Raw genomic sequence first — 27,998 nt, 5'->3', positions numbered from 1 at the left:
TCATGAAGAAATAATGTGTTATATTTTCTAAGATAGCTAAGTCAAAAGAATTTCACATAGTTCATAAGTAAAATAGCTCTGCAAACTAAAAATTAAAGCTTAAAACATGAAAAAAAATCAATTCTCTGACACTCAGTTAATTCTATTTAGTTACACTGCATTGCTATTAAGTGAACAGTGCTCAGAGGTACACCAAGGATTCTGACTAAAGGGGTAGGAGCATTTCATCTGCCAGCAGAGGCAGGCTCTCTTCCTTATTTCCATTTAGCTCTAAGGACAAACAAGAGAGAAGAGCCCCCTTATGCCTACAATTTCTTTTTGCAACATAATCAAGTTTTAGTTGGGGTATCTTTGAACAAAGCAGAATTATTCTGGGCCTAAGTCTTAGGAAGTCAGACTCGTCACGTGGCTCCCTACTGGGTCCAGGTGAACAACAAAGGAGGAGTTAGCATTTTAAAGAACAGTCCTTAAAAAGTGGTAACAGAGTCAACCAGCAACACCGTGTGACAAGAGTAGTTTATTCAGTACTACTTCAGAACTTACTTTGACTTCCTTCCCTCAATTCTAAAGTTCTTCGTCTGTAATTCCGCTATTTCTCTCTTTCTCATCTTCTCTTCCTCTGCATTTTACTCCCTTCATATCTCTTTTTTCCTATTATCCCTCTTCCTTTCTCATTTCCCCCTTTTCCTTCCCAACCAGCCATGACACAAAAGTGCAAAATACTCAACATTATTTATCCTATAGTATTTATTGAGTTTTGTTTTATCTTTCCAGATCTTATATTCCACACACTTTACAAAAAAAAAATTTCCCCACTCCTGCTTTACAATTAAAAGACATTTCCATCAAGTTCCCTCTTTGGTGTGCTACTATCTAACCAAACTCACATGAATGTCCCTCTAACTAGCATATGCGTTATTTCATGTATTACAATTGATCAGAAGGTTCCATTTTTTAAATGAAAAGTAGGGAAAAAAAAAAAAACCCAAACTTTGTTCCTGTACTTATCATTGTCTTCTTACCACTGGGCTCTATCTAAGCAGAGAGCTAGGCTCATGCAGTCCTTAGTTGTAATGTTCAATTTTTCTTACAAATGTGTGCAAATGCACACACATAGGGGTTGTGGTCATATACTCTTTGCCTGGGCCAGTGCAGCCTGTAATTAAGTTTCTCTCTAAGTTAGGGGTTCTTAACTCGGTACTGTGGTCTTTTCCTGGTTAAATCAAGCTTTGGAGGATCTGTGACTGCCTGAAATGGCAGAGGTAACAAATGTAAAAGTGCTTTGTAAACTCTAAACCATGCTACAAAGGTTAAGTTGTTATTATTAAATATTATTGTAATTGTTAAATTTAGTTAAAGATTTAAGAATAGCCTATTTGTGCATTTAGATGACAATATTGGAATAGCGGGTAAGTTTAAACTAGGTAATGTGGACATAGCTTATACCTACAGCATGGACTACTTTGGATACATAGTAGTAAGACAGGCACTTATATCTTTAGCCTAAAGAAAATTCCTATCTCACAGCTTCATCAAAAAAAAAAAAAAAAAACCTCAATGAATGAGTCTTTTTCAATCTGAATATCAGAGGACTCAATTATTTGACCCAAATACACATACACACTAGAATCTCTGGGGTGTGTGGAGGGAGGGTAGAATTTTTTTCTCCCCAGATACAACAGATTTAAACTGATCTTTCTCCATCCTCCCAGTCATGGCCCCAGGAGGCTGCGTGTTAACAGTGTGCAAGCAGAATAAAGAGAGAACCAAAATATATCCACATGTTCTAGAGAGTTGCTGACTAAACTTTAATCAAAAAGCTTCATTTTATGAAGTAGCTCAGTGGCCTATGCTTCCAGAGAAACTCAGCAATATATACGTTTGTCTCCATCTTCCCTAAGGATCAGAAATGATGATAACTCTGTGGAAAGAAAGACCTGGCTAGCAATTCACTCACTTCCTTTGAAAGGAGACATTTCCGGGGTGGTGGGGTGGTGGAAGAAAAGAGAGGTGACTCAGTCTCCTTGTCAACTCGGGGTAAAAAGACTAATGCTTTTTGCTAGGCAGAAGAGACTTTATCTCTGAAATGTCCTTAACAGAATGTCCCTGGCTAAGGATTACCTATGGTAAATAGAACCCAGGATCTTTGAGGCATGGATGGCTTCCTGGAGTATGTCATGTAAGCTCTACAACTCTCTGGGGTATACATTGGAGATGTTTCATAATTGAAATGTTCCCGTGTGTGTGTGTAATCCCACAAATCTCATGTAGAGACCTCATCTATTCTGGGCCAGGGGTGCCTTTCTGATGCGGGAAGGAATGACACGGGGAGCTACCCTTGAAGGCCCAGACCGCTCTCTGCTTCTGCTGAGCCTTTTGATTGCCTGTATCCTTGCAATTATTTAGTAAAGCTTGGTATTAGGTAAGAAGATCTCTCTTATTTGTGAGAGTTTGATTTGATAATCTGATCCTATATGTTAGCTCACTCCACAACTCATCATTCCTTAAAGAACAGAGGTAATCACTAACTGGGTTGTAAGCACTGAACGCAGTTTTATTTTATGCCATGCTTTGCTGCTCCTCTTGAAGCTCAGCCAGTTGGAGAAAAACATTATCAATTTGATTACTTGGTGTCTCAGAATCTTCTTGCAGTTGGTCTCACCAGAATACTGATGCAAGCTGAATTTCCCAACAATGAATCACAGAATCAGAGAGGAGGAAGGAAGGTTAGAAGTCATCTGGTTGAACACTCTACACCAAAGGAAAGATCTGTGTGCCCTTGTTATATGGTCATTGATTCTCTGCAATAGGGAACACACTTAATAAAACTTTCTGAAGCCCCCCTCCACTTTGTCATTTTTAGAAAGGTCTTTAATAAATTGCGCCAAACCTCTCTCTTTACAGTGTCACCCACTGGTCCCAATGCTACTCTTTTCTGGTCCAGTCTGGAAAAGTTCCTTTAATAAAATCACCATTTTAACAACAAATATAGGTGGATTTTAAAATCAACAAGCTTTTGATGTATATAAACACCTACCTTTTCTATAAATCTCAAGATTGAGAGAGACCTCAAGTCATTCCACTGTATGACATCACTCTACACACTACCGTCCTTCCTATCCTGACACTCAGCCCAGTGGCAGGGCAGGCTCAAAGTTAAGGAAAAGCAATACGGATGACTGGGGACCAGAGTAAAAGTGGTACTGGTTTAATATCAACCTGATAGCATACATGCCAGGTACCCCAGTGTTACTGTGGTTCAAAAAGGAAAAAGTCATCTTCCTCCATTGAGATTCACTATTCTATAAAATCAACATTCAGAATTTTTAGTTTTCTCCATTTGCTGCTGCTGTTGAAAGATATCAATATGGGAAAGTATAAAAGGCAAGTTGTCTCAAATTCTTGAAGAAATAAATATAAACAATGACATGCAAAAGCCTGAGAGTTTCATTTAGTTGGATAAAGTGGTTTACCACTATGCCATAAGAAAAATCAAGATGGCACTGACTACTTTTTGTATTAAAGAATGCTTCTTAATTTTGAAGCCTAATAAAGAGTAAAAATTTAAAATTGTGATTAGAACTCAAAACTATAGAAAAAGGGGATTAAAAAAAACCCCCTAGAATGTGCTTTAGTGAGCATGGCACAAAAGAAAAGAGGATAGTTAGCCTCAGTTCTACTGTGAATACATCAGGAGTTTAAAGAAGTAATTATAGTTAATACATACAGACTTTCATTTGCTTCTTTTCTCTAGCCCCAGTTGTACAGAAAAGCAGCTACCTCAAATTGAGCATATTCTTTATTTTGTGCTATAGCTATGGCTGCTCCATCTCCTGAGACTGGGGCTCTTGCTTCTCAGCCAGGAGGAGGCAGGGCAACAAATTTGAAGAAAGTTAAGTTACTCTGAGCTCAAAGTCCTATTAGGTAGTCTCTAAGCTGTTTCCAGCTATATCTGTCGATGATGCCGTAATAATAAAAGGAATGATAGGAGGGAGAAAGTTATAATGATTTAATAGTAACTGTTTCTCAAATGGTAGGAAGTTTTAATGAATCCTAATGGATTTGTGGGTTTGAAATCTTCAACATATTATGGTTGGTGACTGAGGAGAGATGCTGTACCCCATGTATTTAAAAGGCAACCCACTGGAGTGGGTACTTATGACATGACTGAATGTCACCAAAGCAGAAAGCTGTGTTGCTCTAAATACATAAGCAAGTGGCTCAGTGCATGGCTCCTGTGATTTTTCGTATTTACTCCTTATTTTGAGCCATTAGTTCTTTACAACTCCTCCCTTAGAACAATGGCCGCCATTGGATTGGGAGATCACACACTGTTCTGAAGCAAATATATTCAGCAGACAAACTGTGCTTTTATTTCTGTTCCTTCTACTGTTTTGTGCTTTTCCTCAGATTAACTGGTCACATAACAATTTGCTATTACTACAAGGCAAATTGAGGAACAATGAGGAACATCTGCCAAAAACCAACAATCAAACACACAAAAAACCCAAGTTTAACTCTAGATGGTTCCTCAGCTATCAAATCCCTTCTTGTAAAAAAGTCATCAGAAATGGGAAAGATGGCAGCACTGATGTTAAACTGTAAGCTCATATTAATAAATTCACTGTTCAGTATTTTGCATTTCCAGTCACTATTTGGTTTCACTAAAGCACACTAAAACAGATACGCTCCTTGTTGGAAAGAATGGCAGTATGCTCATCGTCAGGTCAAAGAACAGGCCACTTCATGTGATTTCTTTGTCATTTCCTTCTTTTACTTCCACCTTGACCTCCGGGGAGTCAACAGAAATTACATACCTGGCTACAGCTTCACTGTATACAAAACCAGCGTCAGCTCGCTTTACGATTTCAAAACACAGATCTGCTCCATCCATACTGTAGAGAAATGTGAAAAAGAATATAAGAAAAGAGGAAATTTCAGGAAGAAAACACTGAAAGTGAATATGTTGTAACTAAGTTATTAGTTGACTTACAGCTAATGATGGTAATAAATTATTTAAATCTCCTTTCTTTCAATGAAAAATAGACATAAATTATAAAGAACATTATAGCCACCTTACCATTGAAAATCTATAGGGCAAGAAACAGGAAGAAAAAGCAAATGGTAGCATCAAATAACACAAGGTATGGAAAAATGACTATAAATTTTCTTTAGGTTAGCACAACAAGAAGTCTCAGAAAAGGGCAACGCTGGGGATTGTGGGCATATTTTGGAGTCAAATTCTGCAATTATTTATATCTAGTCATATCATGTAATATTTTAAGAATACAACAAGAGTTCTAAAACATTTAGCTATAGTTATCACCACTAAATGGGAATTCAAGCTATATATTGTGGAATGAAAAAAATAATTAGGTAATTTATAATTTATTTTTATTTACACTTCCATTACCAAAGTTAATTGCTACAAACATATTCTAACACATTGATGTGTTGGTAACACAGTGCCACTATCTTGCCCCCAAATTTAAAATGGTTCTCTATTTCTCACCAGATCAGGAAGGCCTCTTGTCTTGGCCACACCTTGCCTCTTCTACCTACCCTGTCTAATGACTTTTCAAGAATATCTCACTCTCTAGGCACACTAGTCTTATTACTACTCCCTGAATATACCATTTTCTTTCTTTTTCTCTTTTTTGCCACATGCTTCTGCACATATTGCTTGTCATATTCAAAACCTACCTTAATTCAAGGTTCCATTCCAATCCCACTTTCCCCAAGAAGTCCCCTCAATGATTACCAGCCATGTTAAGGCCTTCTTTTGCTTAAATTCTCTAACAACCCTATACTGCCTATATTATAACATTTAGCACTTAGATACAAACATATATTTATACACACAAATATGTGTAATTCATGAAACTTTTGCCATAACATTACATATATTAATGAAATTATTCACATATTAATAGTTAGCTAACATTTTTTTACTGCTTTAAGCCTTATAAAGTGTTTTCAAATCCAGTATCTTATTTATTCCTTTATTCAGTAGCTCAGGCTCCAATATATCTGCTGCAGGTATCATACTGAGGAAATAGAGACTTCTAGAAGGGAAAGTAAAAGAATTAACTATTCATTACTATTACTAATAATTACTAATTAGTTATTATAATTAAAAATACATATTAACAATTATTACTAACATTACTGTTCATCAAGCATCATGGGAAGCATTCCTTGTTATATCTCCCTTCACTCTTACAATCACTCCATGAATTCAGCATCCTTCTCATTCTCATATAATTTGTCTAAGTGAGTAGACAAGTATGTGACAGGGACAGGATTTAAATCCCTGTCTATCTATGTTCAATGCTCTTCCCATTATCTATAGCTCTACCTACTGGGTGTTTAAGGACCAAATGCACATATTTAAGCTCCGCAGTTCAACAATAGTGTAAGGTCCTAAGGAGCAATTATATTATATACTTTCAACATACTCCTACCCAACACCCCAGCAGAAGACTGAGCACACAGTAAATACTTAATGAATAGTTATTATATTATTTAAAATCTTGGTGTGGTTTTACGTAAATGAAAATACTTTCACATTTATATAAAGATTTACAAATTTTACCTAGTTTCTGTTTCATAGCTAATGAACATTTTCCAGTGTCAAATAGGATTCTTCTCCAAAGTAATTTTTATGATGGCCTAGTCTACTCTGAAGTATGGCAGCAACCAATTTCCACCACCAGAAATAAAGCCTGGATGAACATGATCACGCATCTCTGTGAATAATCTTGATTATCTGCTATAATGAAAGTCCTACAAGTGTAGTTACTAGGTCAAGGGGCATGCATATACGATAACATTTTTGATACACACACTACTGGAAAAATTTTAAGAATTTATACTGCCACTACTTTCCTCCACTTTGCCTCCACTAGGATGACTATTCTTTTTAATCTTTGCCAATCAGACAGGAGGAAAAAAAAAGTCATTAATGATTGCTTTAATTTGCATTTCCTTGATTATTAGAGAGGCTGAATATTTTCCATTTCTTTGTACTGTGGGGTGAAAAAAATACTATTTTTAAAGCTGGCTGCAGTTTAAACTGGTTGGTTGATCTAAGAGGACTAAAAGACACCGCATAGTGAGGGAATTTCAGTTTTCTTTAGGCATTTTCCTTGTTAATTGTGAAATGTGAGGATAAGCACTACTCAACTTAGGTGAGAGAGGAGTTAGACAAAGGAGAGAGCTCAATTTACCGCATCATAAAGCAATAAGAATCTGGGAGCTGTCCTGAGAGCTAGAGGAATGCTTTCTGGAGGGACCTAGAAGAGGGGAAAGAAGAGTCTTAGGGGTGGGAGAAGGTAGTAAAGTGGTGAGAGGCCAATGCCTAAGGAGGGAACCAGTCAGTCAGAAATAATTGGAAATTATTTACTGCCCTGTGCTACAATTACCAGCATGAATCAATCCATTTTTTTTCTGGTCATATCTGAAATACTAGCACTTGAAATTACAGTCTCCACACGTGCACATACACAGGTATTTTTAGGTTTCTACTCTTTTCCACTGACCCGTCTATTCTTGTATCTAGTACCATCCCATTTTGAATACTGTAATAGTATATTTTAATACTCGGCAAAATAAGTTTCATTTCATTATTATTCTTCGCCAACATTTTCTTATGAATTTTTTTCCTCCTAGCTGAACTTTAAAATCAGTTTGTCAAATACTAAAAAATTTTTATATTTTGGCTGAAATAGTATTATATTTATAGATTAACTTCTAGAAATTAACATTTTTCTAATATTCTCATCTATGACCATGATACACCTCTCCATTTCTTGTCATACCTCTAAGTTATAGTTTTAAGGTTTTCTTCATAGTGGTTCCAGATATTGATTATTGAGTTTCTCCCCCTAGGCATTTTATATTTTTAGTTGCTATTATAAATGGGATCTTTTTGCCATTATACATTTTTAATACAATGGTTCATAACCAGGGGTACCAAACAAAATCACCTGTGTAACTTTTTAAATAAGCAGGCATGTTCTTTGAGGGGTTAGTCTGAAAGTAAGTCATCACTGTGAAAGTAATTTTCTATTATTAAAGCTATTTGATTCGTTATTTGTAACATTAATTGATATTAAAGTAAAAGAGGCAATCCACTAATTTTAAATTTTATGAGATACAGAAATAAAAACTAAAAATACTGTTATTTATGCAAATTTTATTCATCACAGAAATTTAAAATATACATATTCATAATACACACAATCCTGATATAATAACCTTGAACAAAAAGTCTGATGTCTCAACTCTTTGATAAACTTTATTTGATAATATAATGCTTCTAAAAACAATTATAAGGCTTCTTTTATTGCATTTCTCTTTGGCTTCCCATCTTGGGGTGTTTCTGGGGCTGCCAAGAAGCTTCAAAAAACATGTTCTGAATTTCCCCAGTTGGTTCCATTCCGAGGGAGTGAAATGAAAAGAAGAAGACACCCTACTATGGAAGAGTACGAGGAGTGCTTCCATACTATATGCAGAGAAAAACTATGGGAGGTTTACTCTGAATTCTGAAAAGTGGTGGGATTATGAATGATCTTAGCTGTCCCTCCCTTTCGTCTACCTGAATTTTAAAAATTTTATAATAAACATGCATTACTTACATAATTTAAAAAATTACCCCAAGACAAATGCACCAAATAAACAAAACAAATCACAGGTCTAGAGGCACAAGGTGTGGCTGGCTGTATGCTGAAGTGGCCAGAATATGCTACCCCAAAATATGCCACTTTGGCCTAGGATTATTTTGAGCTGAAGGCAACTGAAAAACAGCAGACACAGGAAGAACTCTCTGCTATCCTCCATTTTGCCTAAACACAGGGCATAAATTTCCCTTGTAAAGGTGTTCCCTTCTCATGTACCAGGAAGAGGAGAACTACTCTTATCTGCATAACAAACCTTACTAAACAACTCTTATTTACCATACATTTCCTGGTCACCGTCCCACAATTTACCTCCAACCCCAGATGCCAAAATCTCCTCCTTCCTTTGCCTAGTCTCTTCTCCACACATTATCACTCTTTGTTAAAACAGTATATAAGCCTCTGGAGTTTTTGCTTTTTTTCTGTGAGATCTCTATCCCCACTAAGCCATGTGCATATGAAATAAATCTTTTCTCCTGTTAATCTGTCATTTGTCAGTTTAATTTGCAGGCTCTAGTCACTTAATCTAAGAGGGTAGAGGAAAGGTTTTTTTGCCTCCTCTATGACCTGTTCTGTAAAAGCAGAGAAAGAGGGGGCTTGTAGGAGACTAGCACCTGACTATAGTAGAAGAAGTGCTTCTCAAATTAACTGTGGTGAAGGATCAGTTTTTCTCCCTCAGGTATATTATGAACCAATACTTTCATAAAATACAAAATCATGTGCTATGATTTCACAGCAATGTCAAATTGCTCTAACAGTTTCTAAATGTTTACTCTCAATTTCTGTACTTATCTCATTATATACTGGTAACAGTTGGTAGATTGGAACTCATCTGACAACTATTCTTTGAGGAACACCATAAAGGACAGACTGACTCTGGATTTCTCTGATCAGTATTTTTCTGAAGGTGACATAAACAAAAACTGGATGAAATTAAAAAAAAATTTTCTTAAGCTTTAAAGAATTAACAGTATAATGAGAGTGAAAAACTACCTAGTGAGACTGGGGAAAGAATTAGAGCTCAAAGAGGTGAGCAAGAGCAACTTTTGCCCTGTGGGTAAAGAGTGGGCTACGGAAAGAAGGCAGCTGTGTAGGGAGGGGCTGCACTTTTGGGGAACTCTGGAGAAGTGTGGGGCAGGCAGTCAGATGGAGACTGACAGGGTTCAACTGCTTTTGCACCAGGGTGATCCAAGAGAAGAGAGAGAGCTATTCTTTTGGCAGACCCCAAAAGAGTCCACCAAGGGCAAAGGCCCTGATAAAACACCCTGTGCTCTGGGATGGGGCCATAAAGAGCTGCATTTTGAAAATTAGGGTACAGAATATATTCTGGTATGTCTTACTGGTAGCATAGAAAAACCCCAATGCTTACCATGGAGATAAAAGCTGAACTTGAAAAACTTCAGCAAGAAACAAGAAATTATAAAAAGTGACACTAGAGATTTGAAAAAGCAGCAAACAGAAATTTCAGAACAGAAAAATATAATACCAAAATTAAGAACTTAAGCAGATTAGATAGTTGAAGAGAAAATTAGTGAACCAGAAGATATATCAGATTGAAGCATGGAGAGACAAAACATGGAAAACATAAAAGTGAGGAAAGAAACATAAATGATTACAGTGAGAAGGTCAGCATATATTTTAGCAAAGTTTCAAAAGTGAGAAGAAAATGGAGCAGAAGCAATACTGAAAATATAATGGCTGATAATTACCCAGAAATGATCAAAAATACCAATTTACTGATTTGAGAAGCCCAATAAACATCAAGCAAGATAAATAAGAGAAACCTATAGTTAGATATCTATCAGCGAAAACTGCGGGAAATCAAAGAAAAAGAGAAAATCTCAAAATTAGTGAAAAAGAATGGACTATTAGACTGACAGCAGACTTCTCAATAGCAACCGTGTAAGCCAGAATACAGTGGAAAGGTATCTTAAAACAAAATAACTGCCAAGCTAAAATTCTCTTTACCAAATGAACCCTTACGGAACAAAGGTGAAAAAATTTCAGATAAGCAAAAAAACTAAGAGAATTTACTACCAGCATACCTATCCCTAAAGGAAATACAAAAGAGTACTCCTCAGGGAGAAGAAAAATGAAGTCAAATGAAAAGTGAGAGATGTAGCAAGGCATGAAAAACATAAAATGTGGTAAATATGTAGATGAACCTAAAAGAACAATGATTGTATACAACTATTTTCTCAGTCCCTCTCTGGAGAGAGAGACCATATAAAACAATAACTATTCTGAGAAAGAGAGAGAGGGAGAGAGAGATTGATTTTCAATAAAAATACTTGACAACAATAACACATAATTAAAGAGGTATACTGTAATTTCTAGGACAACCACTAAGTTCTCTAACTTTTTGATGTCAGGGCCCTTTTCTACTCTTTGAGAACCCCAAAGGCATTGTATTTTTGTGTGTTTTATCTATGAATATTTGCTGTATTAAAAATTAAATTCTAGAAATGTAAAAAAAAACATTTATTTTAAAATTACAATAAACCCATTACACACTAATAAATATTTTTCACGAAAAATAACTATATAACTAGATTCTCACATCTGCTTCTACATTCAATCTGTTACAACATGTTATTTGGATGAAGTAAATGAAGAAAATCTGGCCCCACATAGATATATAATTGGAAGAAGCAGGTATATTTTAATAGCCCTTGCAGATATTTATGAATATTCTTCTTTGATACTACACCAAGACTCAAGAAGTGGTAGTTTCTTAAAGGTAAATTGCAACGTGGAATCTGAACTTTGCATGTCAGTGAACCTTTTGTACTCTGTTACATTATAATCCATAGTTCTTTGACTAGATCTTTTACCTGTGCCTTACTTTGTAACTTCATGCATTAGTCATTTGAAAAATACTGGTCCATTGAATTATGCAGATTTTCCAAATACTGACACATTTGATTACATGATACCAAAAATATCACATTCATTAATATCACCAGTGATTACATTAGAAACATTCTTTAGGGGGCCAGGCCCGTGGCTTTGCGGTTAAGTGTGTGTGCTCCGCTACTGGCGGCCCGGGTTCGGACCCTGGGCGCGCACCGACGCACCGCTTCTCTGGCCATGCTGAGGCCGCGTCCCACATACAGCAACTACAAGGATGTGCAACTATGACATACAACTATCTACTGGGGCTTTGGGGAAAAAAAAAGGAGGAGGATTGGCAATAGATGTTAGCTCAGAGCCAGTCTTTCTCAGCAAAAAGAGGAGGATTAGCACAGATGTTAGCTCAGGGCTGATCTTCCTCACAAAATACAATAAAATAAAATAAAAATTTAGAAACACTCTTCAAGTCTTCAGAAGCTGTTAAGCTTGTGGTGGCAGATACAAGTTTTCCAAAATTCTAATTTTCACTTGAAAATGTGAATTTCATCATTGGCAACAACTACTGTGAGTTGTTTCCCTTGAAGCAGCAGGCTCTCTTCGTTCAATTTTGATTAAACGTCTGTCACATACCCAAGTATGAGTAACCACGGTTTGTCTGTTAGTCATTCTTTAAAGTAAAAATGATGTTACACATACAAAACACCAGTTTGGCTTACAACTCAAAGAAATTGCACAAATGCTTTTCTGAGACCTAACAAAATTTAAAGGACTATAAGCACTCAGAGCACGTTTCCTGAACAAAATATAGTTATGTTAGAAATTAATAAAATAACTAGAAAAGCCCCAAATGCTTGGAAATTGAAAAGTGCATGCTAAATAACCTATGAATCAAGGGAGAAATCATATTGAAAATTAGAAACTATTTCTAACCATGATAATGAAAACAGTACATATCAAAACTTGTGCAGGATTGAGGCATTACACTTCAAGATTTGGGTGTTGCCATTATTAGACCCCCAAATATAGAAATGGCTGAAAGGAGAAGTTGGGGCATAGGTCCAATCTTCCAGTATGAGAAGCTAGCCACACACACACACACACACAGGTCAGCATTGGAGACACTTTTCTTGAATCAGGTAATGCACTGTTGATGGAAAAATATACCAGTACAACCTTTCCAGAGGGCAATTTTATAGTGCTTGACAAAAGCCTTAAAAATTTGCATGTCCTTTGAACCAATAATTTCATCCCAAGGGAAATAATCAGGGATATTTGCCAAGTTTTATCATAGCTATTTATAATAGGGAGAAGTTGGAAGCAACCTACATGTCTAACAATAGGAGAATGGTTAAATAAATTGTGGTAAATCTAGAGAGTAGAGTATTATTCTGCCATTAAAATGATGCTATAGAGGTATACTTATTGATAATAGAAAGGTGTTCACAACATACTAAGATGTATAAACATATATATGCATGTATATGTGTATGCAGATACGTTGAGAAGTTTTTGGATATTAAAACAGGGTGTTAAAGAGTGGGTGGGTAGGACTGTATTTGAATTTTTTTTCTTTTTACTTTTACTTTTTAAAAATGAACAGGTACTACTAGTTTTGTCATACTAAAAACAGTTCTAAATGTTTAAAAAAATGCAAAAATATCCCTTCAGAATGCAGCTAAAACAATATTTACAAAGCACTTTGTATCCATAAACTTGTAAGTTTTAAAACTTTACTCAAATTTAACAGAAATATTACAAATACTGATGTAAGATATTAGAAAATAAGAAAAGCTAAAGTCAGTGACATTCCATTGGGAGAAATATTTTTTTAAAAGAACAGCAAATTAAATCCAATGAAGATAGAAGGAAATAATAATGAGCAGTAATTAATAAAGAAAAAACAAATAAACAACATAGAGTAAGAGGTTCTTTTGAAAAGATTAATAAAACTGAACTCGAAAATGCCCAAGGTTTGGAAATTGAACAATACATATTTGTTACACAGACTTCAGAATAAATCATTAGAAAATAAGAAAATATTTTAAACTGAAAAATAAAACTAATCACATGAAATAATAACGAATAATAACACGAAAACTTTTAAAATGCAGGTAAAATAGTAGAGGGAAATTTACTGCTGTAAATGCATAATTAGAAAAGAAGAAAGGCTGAAAATTTATGAACTAAGCATCTATATCCATAAGTTATATAAAGATCATCAAGTTAAACTCAAATTAGAAGGAAATAAGAACAGAAATTAATGAAATGGAAAACAAACAGATATTAGAGGGACGAACAAAGCTAAAAGTGTTCTCTGTGAAATGATGAATCTTTGGCAAGACTGATTAAGAGAAAGAGAAAACACATATAGCAGCCAATATTAAGAACAAAAAAGGAGATCATATTTTATATCCTGCAGACCTTAAAATGATATCAAAACTTTATGCCACAAATTTGAAAATTTATAGGAAATGGAAAAATTCCTAGAAAAATAAAACTCATCAAAATGAATGCAAAAAAATATTAGAAAACCTAAATAATTCTTCACTGATTAAAGGAATTGAATCAGTAATTTAAAACTTTCTGGCATAGAAAGCTCTAGGCCTAGATGGTATTTCTGACAAGTCCCACAGAACATTTTAAGGAGAAATAAAATGAATAAAAAGCATGAACAGTCTCCAATTCATTTTATGAAGCTAGCTTAACCTAGATACTAAAATCCGTTGAGGACAGCATGAGGAAATTAAAGGACAATCTCACTAATGAACATAGATGCAAATAACCCAAACAAAACATTAGCAAATAAAACCCAGCAATATATAAAAATTACATCAGGATCAACTTGGGTTTTCCAGAGGAATGCAAAACTGTTTTAACATTTGGAATTCAATTAATATAATTTTGAACACTGAGATATAGTAAAGAAGAAAAAATTATGATCATCTCAATAAATGCCAAAATTTTAATAAAATTATGTATTTATACCTTAGGAAACTCTTATACCAAGAACAAGACAAAAATGTCCACTACAACAACTTATATTCAACAATATTCTGGAGGCCCTGCCAGTGCAGTAAGGGCAAGATAGAGAAATAAAATGTATAAGAATTGAAAAGGAAGAAACAAATTGTCATTATTTACAGGTGGTATAATTGTATATATAGAATATCCAAAATAATCTAAGGTAAAATTACAATTAATCAGAATTTAGCAAAATCATTATCATAAATCACATGAAAATTTTTAAAGAATTTTTTTTTAAGAATCTAGAAATAAATCTAATAAAAAGATGTACAGGACCTCAAGGGAGAAAAGCATGATATTTATTAAAAGAAATTAAACAACTAAAATAAATGGAGAGAAAATTATCCTGTTCAGAGACTGGAAGACTCAATATTGTAAATAGCCAATCTTTCCCAAACTGAAGCATAAATTCAATGGAATTCCAATCAAAATTCCAACAGGTTTTGTGGAAACTGTCAAGCAGGATCTAAAATGTATACAGAATTGCAAAAGGACAAGAAGATCCAAGCTATTTTGGGAGAATAATATCCCAAAATGGGAAGATTTGCTCTACTTGATTTCAAAACTTCATAATATAAAGCTTAGTATCTAAAACTGTATACTATTGACACTAGGACAGACAAATGGGACAGCAGAACATAACAGAGAGCCTAGAAACAGATCCATACATACATGGATGCTTGATTTATGACAAAGAGGTGGCTGCAGAGTATTGGGCAAAGATAGTCTCTTCAAATAAACATGTGCTTACGTGGACCAGGAGATGTGTACCTGAACGTTCATAGCAGCATTGTTCACAATAGCCACCAAGTGTCAACAACCCAAATGTCCATCAGTAGTAGAATGGATGAAACATTGGTACATTCATAAAACAGAATACTACACAGCAATGAAAAGACATTAACTACAGGTACACAAAGGAATTTGGCTGAATCCTAAAGATAAAACACTGAGTAAAAGAAGCAGACATAGCAGAATACAAACTGTATGATAGCAGAATACAAATTGTATGATTTCTTTTATGTATAGTTCAAAAAGAGATCATCTTATTTTGTTGTAATAAATAATTAAAGCTAGCATTTATTACTATGTGACCGGCATTTTCTAAGTGCTTTACCTGCATTAATTCATTTAATGGTTACAGGAAGTCTATGAGGTAGGTATTTACCACCCCTATTTTACTTATGAGAAAACTGAGAAACAGCAAAGGTTAAGTAACTTGCCCAAGAAATTGCACAGCTAGTATATGGCAGAGCCAGGATTCAAACTCAAGCAGTCTGCCTTTAGAGTCCATGTACTGTCCCCACAAAAATGCTCAGATTACTAAGAGGGAAACTTCTAATTTCTGCTCAAGGCTCTGACTTACTTAATAGAAAATAAGAGACTACAGCTAAGTAGGGAAAATCATAGTATAAGGGAGGGCTCTATATCCATTTTCATGTCTGTTATGGGGGCCCCATGCTCCAGAACCACCCAGGGGGATCTTCAAAATGCACAGCCTTCATCCCCATTGCCCTAGATGATACATGTGAATACTGTATAGTTGATATGGTTTAAATGAATTCTGTATATTTAATAAGTTTGCCTAGAAATGCTTTAATAACTTGCATATACAAATCAATCTTTATTAATTAGAAAAAAAAAGAACTTTAATTCTGCTTTATTTTCTTCTAATTCAGGGCTTTGCTTGTGGTACTATCTTGCTATCTTCACGAGTGTCCCATAACCACCACCTTTCCCCAATACTTTTGCTCTCTTTATGCCCTTGCTAGGGATGAACTCTCTCCACTTTTCCACCTGTCTCTCCCCTACACTGACGTTGATGCCCTTCGTCAACTTTGTACAAGCCTTCCTACCTGCCTGTCTGTTCCAACTCCCAGTTGTTTCCTCCACTGATCTCTTAGGGCCCTAAGAATCTGTGCTCCTCTATGGTCATTTAGACCTACATTATCAGTTATTATTATTTATTTCATGGATAAGCACTTGTCTGGTCTGTACAATTTGACGACAAACAACTTGAGGGCATCAATAGGTCTTCATTATTATTATTTTTTTTTTATTGCAGTAACATTGGTGGAGAGAAGGGAACTCTCATACACTGCTGGTGGGAGTGCAAACTGGTGCAGCCACTATGGAAAACAGTGTGGAGATTCCTCAAAAAATTAAGGATAGAACTACCATATGATCCAGCTATTCCACTTCTGGGTATTTGTCCAAAGAACATGAAACCACCAATGCGCAAAGATACATGCACCCCCGTGTCCATTGCAGCATTATTCACAATAGCCAAGACTTGGAAGCAACCTAAGTGCCCACCAAGGGACGAATGGATGAAGATGTGGTATATATACACAATGGAATACTACTTAGCCATAAGAAATGATGAAATCCAGCCATTTGTGACAAGAGGGATGGACGTTGAGGGTATTATGCTAAGTGAAACAGGTCTTTTATCCTTAGCATAATATCCCACATACTGATGAATAATTACAAATATTTGTTGGTGGTGAATTCATTTCTGAAAGAGAGAGGAGTCACGCACACACGACCTTTTTTTATCCTTCCCCCAGCTAAACTACTCCATTTTAGGGGGGTGGTTAGTTTCACTCAGTATACATTTATTAACCATCTACTATATGTAAGAGGATAGAGGGACCAGTTGCATGGAGACCTCATCTTCTAAAAGCCTGTATTTACAGAAGGGAAGATAAGGGAAGAAGACAAACATAAAAAATGAAAGAACAGTGCATATTAGAGTTTCGATGGAAGGAAAGGGTAAATCTTTGAGGGATTCAGTCTTCATGGAGTAAGCAGCCCCTAAGATGGGTCCTGAAGAAGAGCAGCGAGGAGAGGGAGAGGAGCAGAGGACAAGGAAGAGCAAGAGTGCGAGAGTGGGGGAGTGGTGGGGACTACAAGGTAGTTAAGAGGGGAGTAGCATCTCAAGGCATTTCTTCTGACAAGCCAACAACAATAAGCCTGGAGCACTAGGAAAAGAGTCAGTATGTTAGGTGGGTTTGGGGTAGATTGTGAGAATATTTGAGGGGCTATAATTTGAGCTAAACTCTCCTCTCCCACCTATACTGTAAACAGAATACAATCAAATTCTTTCAGTGTGAACTTGGACAGGGACCAGGGAAGGTACTTACACAGGACTGTTAACTATGATATGCAAGTAGATAGAAACCTTAATCTTTTCAATGGGGAAAGGGGATGTTCACTATAACAGGAATTGCTTAATAAAGCAATTCTGATATATTGTCAAAGATATTAAAATGACTGAGCATATCCCCATATACCTATGTACCAGTTACATTTCTTTTGGCGGGAATTGTGTATTCCTGTCCTTTCCCATTTGTATATGAAGCTTAACATCTTCCCTTCCATTAGAGTAAGCTCACTTTATCTATGTTCAGTAGAATGTAATCCTTTTATGTCAATATTTAAGCCAATTAATTTTTTAGTTTTTTCAATTTTAGTTAAATCTATTGATTCTTTCCTTTGTGAATCTCAGTCCTTTGAAGTTATAAAGCTCTCCAAAGATCTGTTGAATAATCTTATTTTTTGCTAGCTTTCCTATGATTTGATTTGTTTATATAAACTCTATTCTTTTTTTGGGGGGGTTGGATCTAAATTGACTTCTGAATTGCTAATTAGTTTTCTCAACATTATTTAAAAATCCTTCTTTTCCCTATTATATTTACTGCACTTTATTGTATGTCCTGCCAAAGGGCTCCTATTGAAGAGGAATGCCTGGTGCTGCCTGGCTGGCAAGCAGTGTTTCGTGTCCTGTATCCTTCTAAGTGGATCTGATGTCAAGTTCGGCCTATGGTAGTTTTGCAGGTCTGAACGTTTAGTAGTGCCTAAAAAGAAGACTCCCACTGGTGGGTGCTGCAGATTAGGTACCATCTGAAGGGGATTTCTCATAGCACACTGAGGGAATAAATGTACCAAGAAGGTCTTCAACTGAGGGTGAGTGGACACAAGGAGACAGAGCACCAAAGGAAGGAAAAGATCATTGAGAGGGAAGGCAGAGCATGTCAAAGAAATTCTTCTACCTCACAACTGCCTGGGACCAGCAGGGTACAGATTCAAAGTTGTTTTGGCCCACATGCTATAGGTGGCCTCCCTTAGTTTAGGCTCACCCCTAACATTTGCAGGGCCTAAGGCAAGTGTACAAACAAAAGCCCACAGTACCATATGTATAAATATTTAAAAGCTATATATCAAACTTACAAATTGCTAATTATGTTCTAACCTTCCACTTTGACAAATATATATTCACAAGGACCTAGAAGGTTAGGTTCTATTAAGGATTCTTATGTTCCTCAGAGTTCCTCACCAAAACATGGCATCTTGGCATATCTGGCCCTTGGCCTGCCCTCCTTTCTTACCCCACCCCCAGCTCCATGCCTAATCTTACAGCCTTGCTAGGCCACGGTTGATATCCCAAGGTACAAAGGTGCCAGTCCAACCACAGATTTTACAACCACTTAAAAAGGCCACTGACTTGCCTTCTTAGAATAGTGTCTTCTGCCACTCCTCCTCTACTCATTCTTGTTCCTTAATGCACAGTCAGTTAAGGTTCTCAGTTACAAGAAACAAACCAAATCTGGTGGATTTAAGCAGAAAAGGAGTTTATTAATAGGACACTGGATTGCTCACAGAGTGGTAGGGAGGCCTGTAAAAACCAAGACTGGTGCTACGCAGTCAGAAACAAAACTCCGAACAGATCTGATGAGGGCACCACTGCAGCCGTTCTACACCAGCTGCAGCAGCTTGCCCCACTGTCCCTGTTAACGGTAGATGTTGGAAGCCAGCCTGAGTGCTATTACTACAACTATCCCAGTAATCATACCTGCTGTCACCTGAGAGTTCCACATGGTCCATGTTTTTTGTTGCTAGCTATTACATCATGGGTAGATGTGTCTGACTTATGAAACCTGTCATATGCCCATATCCTAACTGCCAAGGAGAGAAAATATCTGGCATCTTTAGCTTCTATAGTAGAAGGTGGGCTGTCTCCCATCAAGACTCTCAAGATGAGAGATTCTCCAAAAACTGGAAGAGAGTTCAGATGGTGGACAGCCAAAAACAAGGAGAAATGTCCTCTACATATGGGTTCTATTCTCAGGTCTACCTTTAACTGCCCAGGAGATCCTTAATCATGCCACTTAACCTTTCTGGGTTTACAATGACTCTTCAATTAAATGATGGGATTTGGCTTAATAATCTCTAAGGTCTCTTGATATCCCACAGAATTCTGATTCTTTTAAAAAAGACTGGCTTGAAAGAATTTGCCACTTCTAAAATTGAAATGTTGTCTAAGATATTGTTTATCAAGTTTTGGAAACTGAGTATTGTTCTCATGCCTGTCTAGATATCAAAGGTTGATTTGTCGCCATTTCCAGGGTCTGATATTTACCACCCTTTTCTTTTTGCCAAACATTTCTCCAGTCCAATTGCTTAAAGGACGAAGATGTCTTGGCCCCTAATCAATGTGGTTTGACAATAGTGCCTTCTAGTGGATGAGGACACTCCAGCTACAAGAGATAGCAAATGATCCTAAAATAGAAGAAGCTGATCTCTGGATTAGGTGTTTATGTTAATATGCCCCTCTGTATGGTTTTCTGCAATTCCCAGAAAAGAAAGGAAGGCAGTTGTGAGCAACAACCCCTGTTCTGTTTACGATGTATGTTCTGTTCCCTGTGAGTCCTCAGGGTTCTCACTAATCCCACAGCTAAACAACTACCTTCCCAACCTCCAACATTCACATATACACACATATTCTTTCTCTTTCAGTTAAGGCTCTGAGGGGAAAAAAATGAGGGGGAGGGGCCTGCAGATATAAGTGACAATGAGTCACATCACAGAATTTTAGAGCTGGAAGTTTAATTAAAAGACTTGCTTTAGGTCAGTAGCTAATTAATGGCAGATGGGATGAGAACTTCAACCTCTTGATTCTCAGCCCCCTGTGTAACTCCATGGTTTCGGCTCACCTTTTTGAAGGAGGAGGTTATAATTTTCCCTTGCCCTAACATAGACTAACACAGTTTGTGGAGAGGATAGTGATATTCTACTTCTTCAAGGGGCTTTTTTTTTTTTTTTTTTTTTGGTGAGGAGGACTAGCCCTGAGCTAACATCCGATGCCAATCTTCCCCTTTTTTCTTGAGCAAGAGTGGCCCTGAGCTAACATCCGTGCCCATCTTCCTCTACTTTATATGGGACGCTGCCACAGCATGGCTTACCAAGCGGTGCGTTGGTGCGCGCCTGGGATCCGAACCTGTGAACCCTGGGCCGCCAAAGTGGAGCACGCGCACTTAACCGCTTGCGCCACTGGGCCAGCCCCTTTTTTTAAAAAATTGTTTTAATTACTGCAAATCCTCACAAGTGAAGGGACTCTCACCTGTGTTTTCTTTCCCATCTGACTGGGAGACAGACAGGGTTCATGTTGCTAGGCAGGAGACTAAGTTTCCAAGCCACCATTGTTTCTGTTCTCAACATGAGGTCTACAGAGTCCATCTAAGACATTGGTTACTAAATGGCCCCAGTTATGTTTGCACAGGGTAAAGTGTCCAAAGGCCAGGTCCTTTCACTTCTCTCTTTTCTACCCTACCCTCTCCCCCCAAATCTTTTAATTTCATTAATTCTAAAAAAAAATTGCTGTGCAAATATCTTACATACAATTCTTTATCTACTGGATGTATTAGTTCAGTAATTTAAACACAGTTTGTTATTTATCTATTTTTAAGTTTCTTAGACTTCTGATCTAGTCCCAGTTACTTTCGCAGGTGACAGTCCAGTTAGAATCTCTGCCACTCAACCAAATCAATCATAATCACTGTATCAGTTTACTTTCTATAAGTTCTTATAACTCTGGCGTGGGTAAGTATCTACATTTCTTTCTAAGTCTCTCTAGCTCTTCTTTCTGTCTCTTCTCTCTAGAAATATAGTTCTCCCTCTTGCTTCTCAAAGCCATCTCTTCATTCGGAGGCAGGTTCCTCAATGCAGCTCCTGCCACCACTACCAGTAAAGCTCCCAGCCTATAGGAGGGAACATGCTTCCGAACAATGTAGATATGAAAACCCCAACATGTTCTTTCTAGCCATTTGTGGAATTCAAGGATACAGGGTCATTCTTCAACGGTTCTACTTTTAGCATGTCCTCTGTTTATCTGTCTTGCAGAACATCTAAAGAAGTGTAAATAATCATGCCAGACTCCAATGCAGTCTTGCAGATGAGGAAGGTGAGTTAATTTGGAAAATGATCTCATCTTGAACAAATACACCAGGGATTAAAAAATAGTCACACAATTAATTACGCTCATGCGTCACTTAACAATGGCAATACATTCTGAGAAATGTGTTGTTAGGCAATTTCATCTTTGTGCAAACATCATAGAGTGTACTTACACAAACCTAGATGGTATAGCCTACTACACACCTAGGCTATATGGTACTAATCTTATGGGACCACCATTGTATATGCGGTCCGTCATTGACCAAAACATTGTTATATTGATTTTCTGTTTTCATTTTACTGCCATTTGCAGTCTGAAACCAAGTAGCTGGTGTAATTCTTACTTGTAGGCAAGTTCCTAGCTAACATGAAAATGTTAACGTTGGTAGTTATAAAACCATAGATATAAATAAAAACAGAGGGATAAGCATAGGTATCTGCCCAAGATTGTATTACTCCAACTTAGCAAGAAAAATGGAACCGTTACTGTGTCCTCATGAGAAAATTCCAAATGCCCATGAATTATTTCCAAGTTTCAAACATGACAAAGAAAAAATAGGGGTTCTTGAATGTTCAAATAATATCATGGCCAATTTGCAAACAGCAACAAAACTCTTTACATGGACAAATAAAAGTCAGCAGTTAACTAGACAGATCCTTTGAGTATCACAGGAAGACACAGATACCTAAATTTATTATCCTCACAGACTATGATTTTCACATTAGTCACTCCTCTGGGATAAGATACTGAAGGCTCCTGTTAAATGCAGATATGTTAATAGCTAATAGCAAAGATCTACTGAGCATTTAACTACACACCAAGTGCCATTTTAAGTGTTTTACATGTAATAACTTATTTAATCCTCATAACAACACAAGGAGACAGGTATTATTTTGCAGAGGAAATTGAGGCTTAAGACAAATGTTATATCACTTGTCCAAGGTCACACGGTTAGAAAGTAGCAGAGCCAGGATTTGAAGCTACGCAATCTGGCTCCAGGATCCGGAGCTCTTAACCTCTAATTCCGAGGCTCTACAATAAATAAAACTTATGACAATGACAACGAAGCTGATAGGTAAGACTATCTAGTGTTTTGATTATCAGAATACTTTCACATTTCATTTCATTCTCATAAGTTGGTAGGGTAGACATTCAGGCACCAAGAAGTGAAATGGGCCTTGTCCTAACAGCAATGACTCCTAAACTCTTATCTCTAAGCCCAGATTCTTCTCTTGGGGGTCAGACTCACATAGGCAGCCGCGTATTGGATATCTACAGGTGGGTGTCCCAAAATCACCACAAACTCAGTTGATCCAAAAGTTAATTAGTAAGTTTCCTCCCCAAACCTTACTTCTGAGGGGGATAGTCTTTCTTCAATTTGGGAAAGTTTTCGGCTATTATCTCTTTGAGTAAGGCCTCCCCTCTTCATCATTCCCACTATGCTCTACTTCTAGAATTCCTGTTCATGTATGTTGGATATTCTCAATCTGACCTCCATGACTCTCAGCTTCTCTTTCATACTTACCATCTCTATCTAACTGTGCTTTGTTCTATATTTGTTCTTCAATTCTGTCTTTCAATTTGGCCATACTGATTCCAAGGACAGGCAGACGCACAGGTGTACATGTGTGCGCACACACACTCTCTTAAGGATTTTTCAACATTTACCAAATAGAGCAGCCTCTTGTTCTGTGGATGTTACCCCTTCCCTTCATCTTTTTGAGGACTTTGAAGTCTCTTTCAGATTGTTCTCTTATTTCCATTTCCTTTAGATCAAATTTCCTATCTGTTGACTTTGTTTCAAGACGCTAGTTTTTCCTTGTGTGCTTTGAAATTTTCATTTAACACTAATCTTAAGTGGGGATTTGTTTTTGTTTTTCTTCTTCTGTCCCCCCGAGCTATCCCTTTATATATGATGGCTAGAGCTTCTCTCAGCCACTGTTCGAGGCTGAGGGTCTCTGTCTCTTCCCTGGATTTCATTCAGTGAGCTGGACTCCAGTTCCCTTCACTGTAGGACTTGCAGTCCCTATTACAACAAAGAAGTTTTACTCCAAATCACATTTTGCCTGGTCCTTTACTGACTTTAGTTTCAATCCTCTACTACATTTTTCATATTGAGTCTAAGGGAATCTTTATAATGCACAAATAAGATTATATTATTGCCTTGGTAAAATTATTTCAATGTGTTCCACCATCTATAGAATAAAATTTAAAATTGGATCAAATGTCACCTCCTCAGAAAGGGCTTCTGTGACTACCCTATCAGAAGTAGCATCCTCATCTATTCTTTACCCGGCCCTTGTGCTTCACAGCACTTATCACTACTTGCTATTATTACTACATATTTATTTGTTAGTTTGTCTCTTCCACTAGAATATAAGATTTGTGTAGGCATGGACTTGGAATTACTCACTGTTAAAGTCTCAGCACCTAGAACAGTGCTTGGCACAGTGTAGACATTCAATAAATGTTTGGTGAATGGATGAATTAAAAACTTTAGCATGGCATCAAAAGCTCTAGACATATCAGAGCAATTAAGAGCAAGGGTACTAGAGTCAAACTGCCTAGGTTGGAATCCTGGCTGCAGCACACCAGCACTGTGACCTTGAGCAAGTCACAACTTCCTAAGCTTCAGTTTTCTCGTCTGTAAAATGGGCATAGTAATTAACCTTAGTGGGTTGTTGAGAGGAATTAAAATTGAGACAATAAAAAAGTATAAAGTGTAGCATGCAGTTATACACATCACCAATGGTTTTTATTATTACATGTCCAAACTCATCTCTAGTCATTCTCTCATCTTGCACCTTGTTCCAAAGTAACATCCCACCATTATTAATAATGCCCCAACAATATAAGCTGACTCACATTTCTGGTCATTCTACATGCTTTTTGCCGTGCCTGTAAAGCTTATCTCCTTACCCACTCACATAGCTGATTTGCCTTCCATACTCTAAAACTCTTCCACCTAGAACCCCAGCCCAAGCATGGAAACAGCAATGGGCTTTTATTTGCCCCTGGTTGGACATGGAACAGACCCCTGATTCAAAAGGAGGTTATGAATAGGGGGTCAGGTCAACAACTTATATGATACTCAGGGTTCCAGAAAAGAAGGGAGAAACTGAGACAATCACTTCACTCATTCATTTGTATTCTCTCTCTCTCTCTCTCTCTGTTTTTGTCTCGAATGTGAAGTAAGAGGAGAAAGAAATAACTTGGACTTGAAGGTCATGCAGATTTGGGAGCTGGGGAGCAGGTTTTGGGTTTATGTGTAAGCCCTTGAGTAAACAGTTTCGAAATCTGGCCTTTCCAAAGCAAAGTAGATACAAAATCCTGAGGAACAAAGACAACAGTGACCTCAGTCTTTCTACTTTCTATGAGGCCTGGCTTCATTCTGTTTTCTTTCTTTAAATTTCATGAGATTTCTATATCTTTACATCTCTACTACTTTTGTTTAGTTTCATCTTGCCATTACTACTTGGCAAACTCCTGGTCATCCTTCAAGTCTCAGTATAACCTCCTCAATGAAGACTCTTTCTCTTCCTGTCTCCCTCCCTCTCATTGTAATTGTTTTCACATCTATCCATCTCTGTCCTGAGCTTCCAGCTATATCTCACAGATAATATAGGTATTAAGAAACAAAATTACTAAAGGGATAAAGTTGGTGACAGAGCTAGGCCTCTCCATTTGTCCTCTAATATTCTTTCACTCACTATCTCCCTCACTAAGCAAATGAGCTACCAGATATGGAAACCAAATGGGAGCAAAGAGATATCAAGAGATAGCAAATAGGGAGCATGTCTCAGAACTATGCCAGAATGGGAGCTCTGCATAGCATGAGCACTGGACATTGGTTGAGGAATAAAGGAGTTTAGTGAAGGATGGTACTAAGAAGTGCCCAAACCCTTCATTTCCCCACAACATTGTTCTTGATATACTCTCTTTACCTGGTTTCTGTGACACCTTGCTGTTGTGATTTTCCTTCCATCTCTCAGCTATTCCTTCTCTCTTTTGCTAGCTATTCCTCCTGTTCTACAACATTTCAAACTTAGGAGACCCTCAGTCCTCAAGTTCTCTTTTCTTCTCCCTCTATATACTCTTGTAAACCATCTAAACAGCAACCATCTCCAAATCTCTGTATCTATCAAGAGTTCTCTGTGTTTTTAATCCACATATTCAACTTCCTCTTTAGCAACTTCACTCAGATGTCTCACAAAAACTTCAAACTCAGCATGTCCAAAATGTATTTCACCATCTACTTCCAGAGTTGCCCGAGTTAGTCAAGGGCACCATCATATATTAAGTGCTCAAGCCAGCAACCAGAAAGTCAACTTTGACTCCTGCTTCCTTACATCCTTTATCCAATCATAAAATCTTGTCCATTCTAATTCCTAAATATCTTCAGGTTCTAGTCACTTCCTTTCATCTTTACTGACACTTATCTATCATAGCCATTGATGTTCATACTAAATCACTGTAATGGCCTCCTAATTCTCCCCACATCCCAATCCAACCCTATAGCAATACTGTAGCCAAAGTATTCTTTAATGGAAGTCTGATCATATAATTCTGCTTGTGATGGCATCCACATCTTTAAGATAAAATAAAAAATCCTCCCCATGTCTTAAGGCCCATCAAGATTTTGTCCCTATTTCTTGCAATCCTCTCAAGCCCTCGATGGTGTGCACAAGAAATATGAAGAATATCTTTGAGACAAGCAATACTTTCTAGAGTCTGGCAAAAAGATAGAACAAATATATTTTTTACATCCCCATACTAATATTCAAAGACAAGGCCTACTGACTCAAGTCAACAGCTAGGAGAGGGACAAATGACCTTACCTCTACTTCTGAGTATGACAAATTCTCTGGGACCAGTGACCTCACGATGATATGAAATCCACTCCAGTTAACAGCACTCTGGTCAAGTCCACAGATACAGACGAGGACCGTAAAACTAAATCAGAATTTATCGATGACTCTCTCTGTCCAGATTTATACATATAAGCACAGTTTTAGAATGAAATAAGGTATTTACTAACTAATATGACTGAGAGATTAGTTCAGTTCTTTAGATCACAATTTAGAATTAAAGTCTGCAACTCTCATATAATGCTGGTGGGAATGCAAAGTGGTACAACATTTATGGAAGGAATTTGACATTAGCAATAGTATGAAATGATGTATGCACAAGGTTCTTCATGTAACAGAAGAAGACTGGAAATGATCCAAATGTCCATCAATAGGGGACTGGCTTAATAAATTATTCTATATCCATAGCAGAGTACTAAGCAGGTATAAACAGGAATGAAGATGTCTACATACTGCTATGGAGAGATCCTTGGTGTTTTCATATTGTTAAATTAAAAATAATCAAGGTTTAGAAGAGAGTGTGTAAGAAGGGGTAGTACAAAAACATACAAATATATAAATATTTTCTTATATTTTCAAACAGAAATAATGGAAAATAAAATTAAAACTAATTAAAAAAATAGTTTCTCTAGGGCAAGGAAGTGAATGAGGACAGGGATGCAAGCCAGACCTCTCTGAATGAACCCTATTCGTAAGTTTGACTTTGCAATCATCTACAAGTTCTTCATAATCTAAAAACAAAATCAAACCAAAAATAAAAAAAGAAGCAATTCCCAAAATTAAAAAGAAACTGATGCGGATAACTGAATAAGATTGCTAGAGTATATCAATTTCAATATCCTGGTTGTGAGATTATACTAGTTTTGCAAAATATTAACTTTGGGAGAAACTGTGCAATGTCTACAAGGATCTCTTTGTATTATTTATTATAGCTGCATGTGAACCTAAAATTATCTCAATAAAAACTTTAATTAAAAAGACAAACTAAGATAAACAAACCTAACTCTATAATTAAGCTTGTGGCATAACCACAAAGAGAAGAGTTATTTAAGTGACTTTAAAACACAGTATTTTGATTGTACATCCCTAGTGGAGTATATCATAAGGATGAAAAAAAGGGCAACGAAATCCTAATCTGCATTCAGCAGTTCTACTTTTGTTATATATTTAAACTAGTAAAATAAAGCAAGTGAGTATGCTAATGTGTCAAGGAATGCAGATTTTCAGAGAAAAGATATACAAACCTAAAATTCAAAAAATTAAGCAAAAACTCTGTAATTTCTTTCTCACTTAAAAAAAAACTTTATCTAACTACCAACCCAATTAAAAAATGGGCAA

The 27,998-nt window shown here is 36.7% G+C and overlaps 1 protein-coding gene across 10 annotated transcripts in view; it reads right to left on the bottom strand.

The window, feature by feature from the left end:
- Window positions 1–27,998, bottom strand: part of CASK (calcium/calmodulin dependent serine protein kinase) — a 417,632-nt gene that overhangs the window by 190,364 nt on the left and 199,270 nt on the right. For all 10 annotated transcript variants that reach the window (XM_087427616.1, XM_087427612.1, XM_087427614.1 and 7 more), the window contains one exon: window positions 4,818–4,895. In XM_087427616.1, the coding sequence (XP_087283742.1) occupies window positions 4,818–4,895 (78 nt within the window). The remainder of the gene's footprint in view (window positions 1–4,817; window positions 4,896–27,998) is intronic.

This window comes from Ceratotherium simum, chromosome X (assembly GCF_057802395.1).
Source record: "Ceratotherium simum simum isolate JZ-2026a chromosome X, ASM5780239v1, whole genome shotgun sequence".
Taxonomy (NCBI): domain Eukaryota; kingdom Metazoa; phylum Chordata; class Mammalia; order Perissodactyla; family Rhinocerotidae; genus Ceratotherium; species Ceratotherium simum.
The sequence above is the reverse complement of the archived record's forward strand: the minus strand, read 5'-3'. Positions and strand labels throughout refer to the sequence as shown.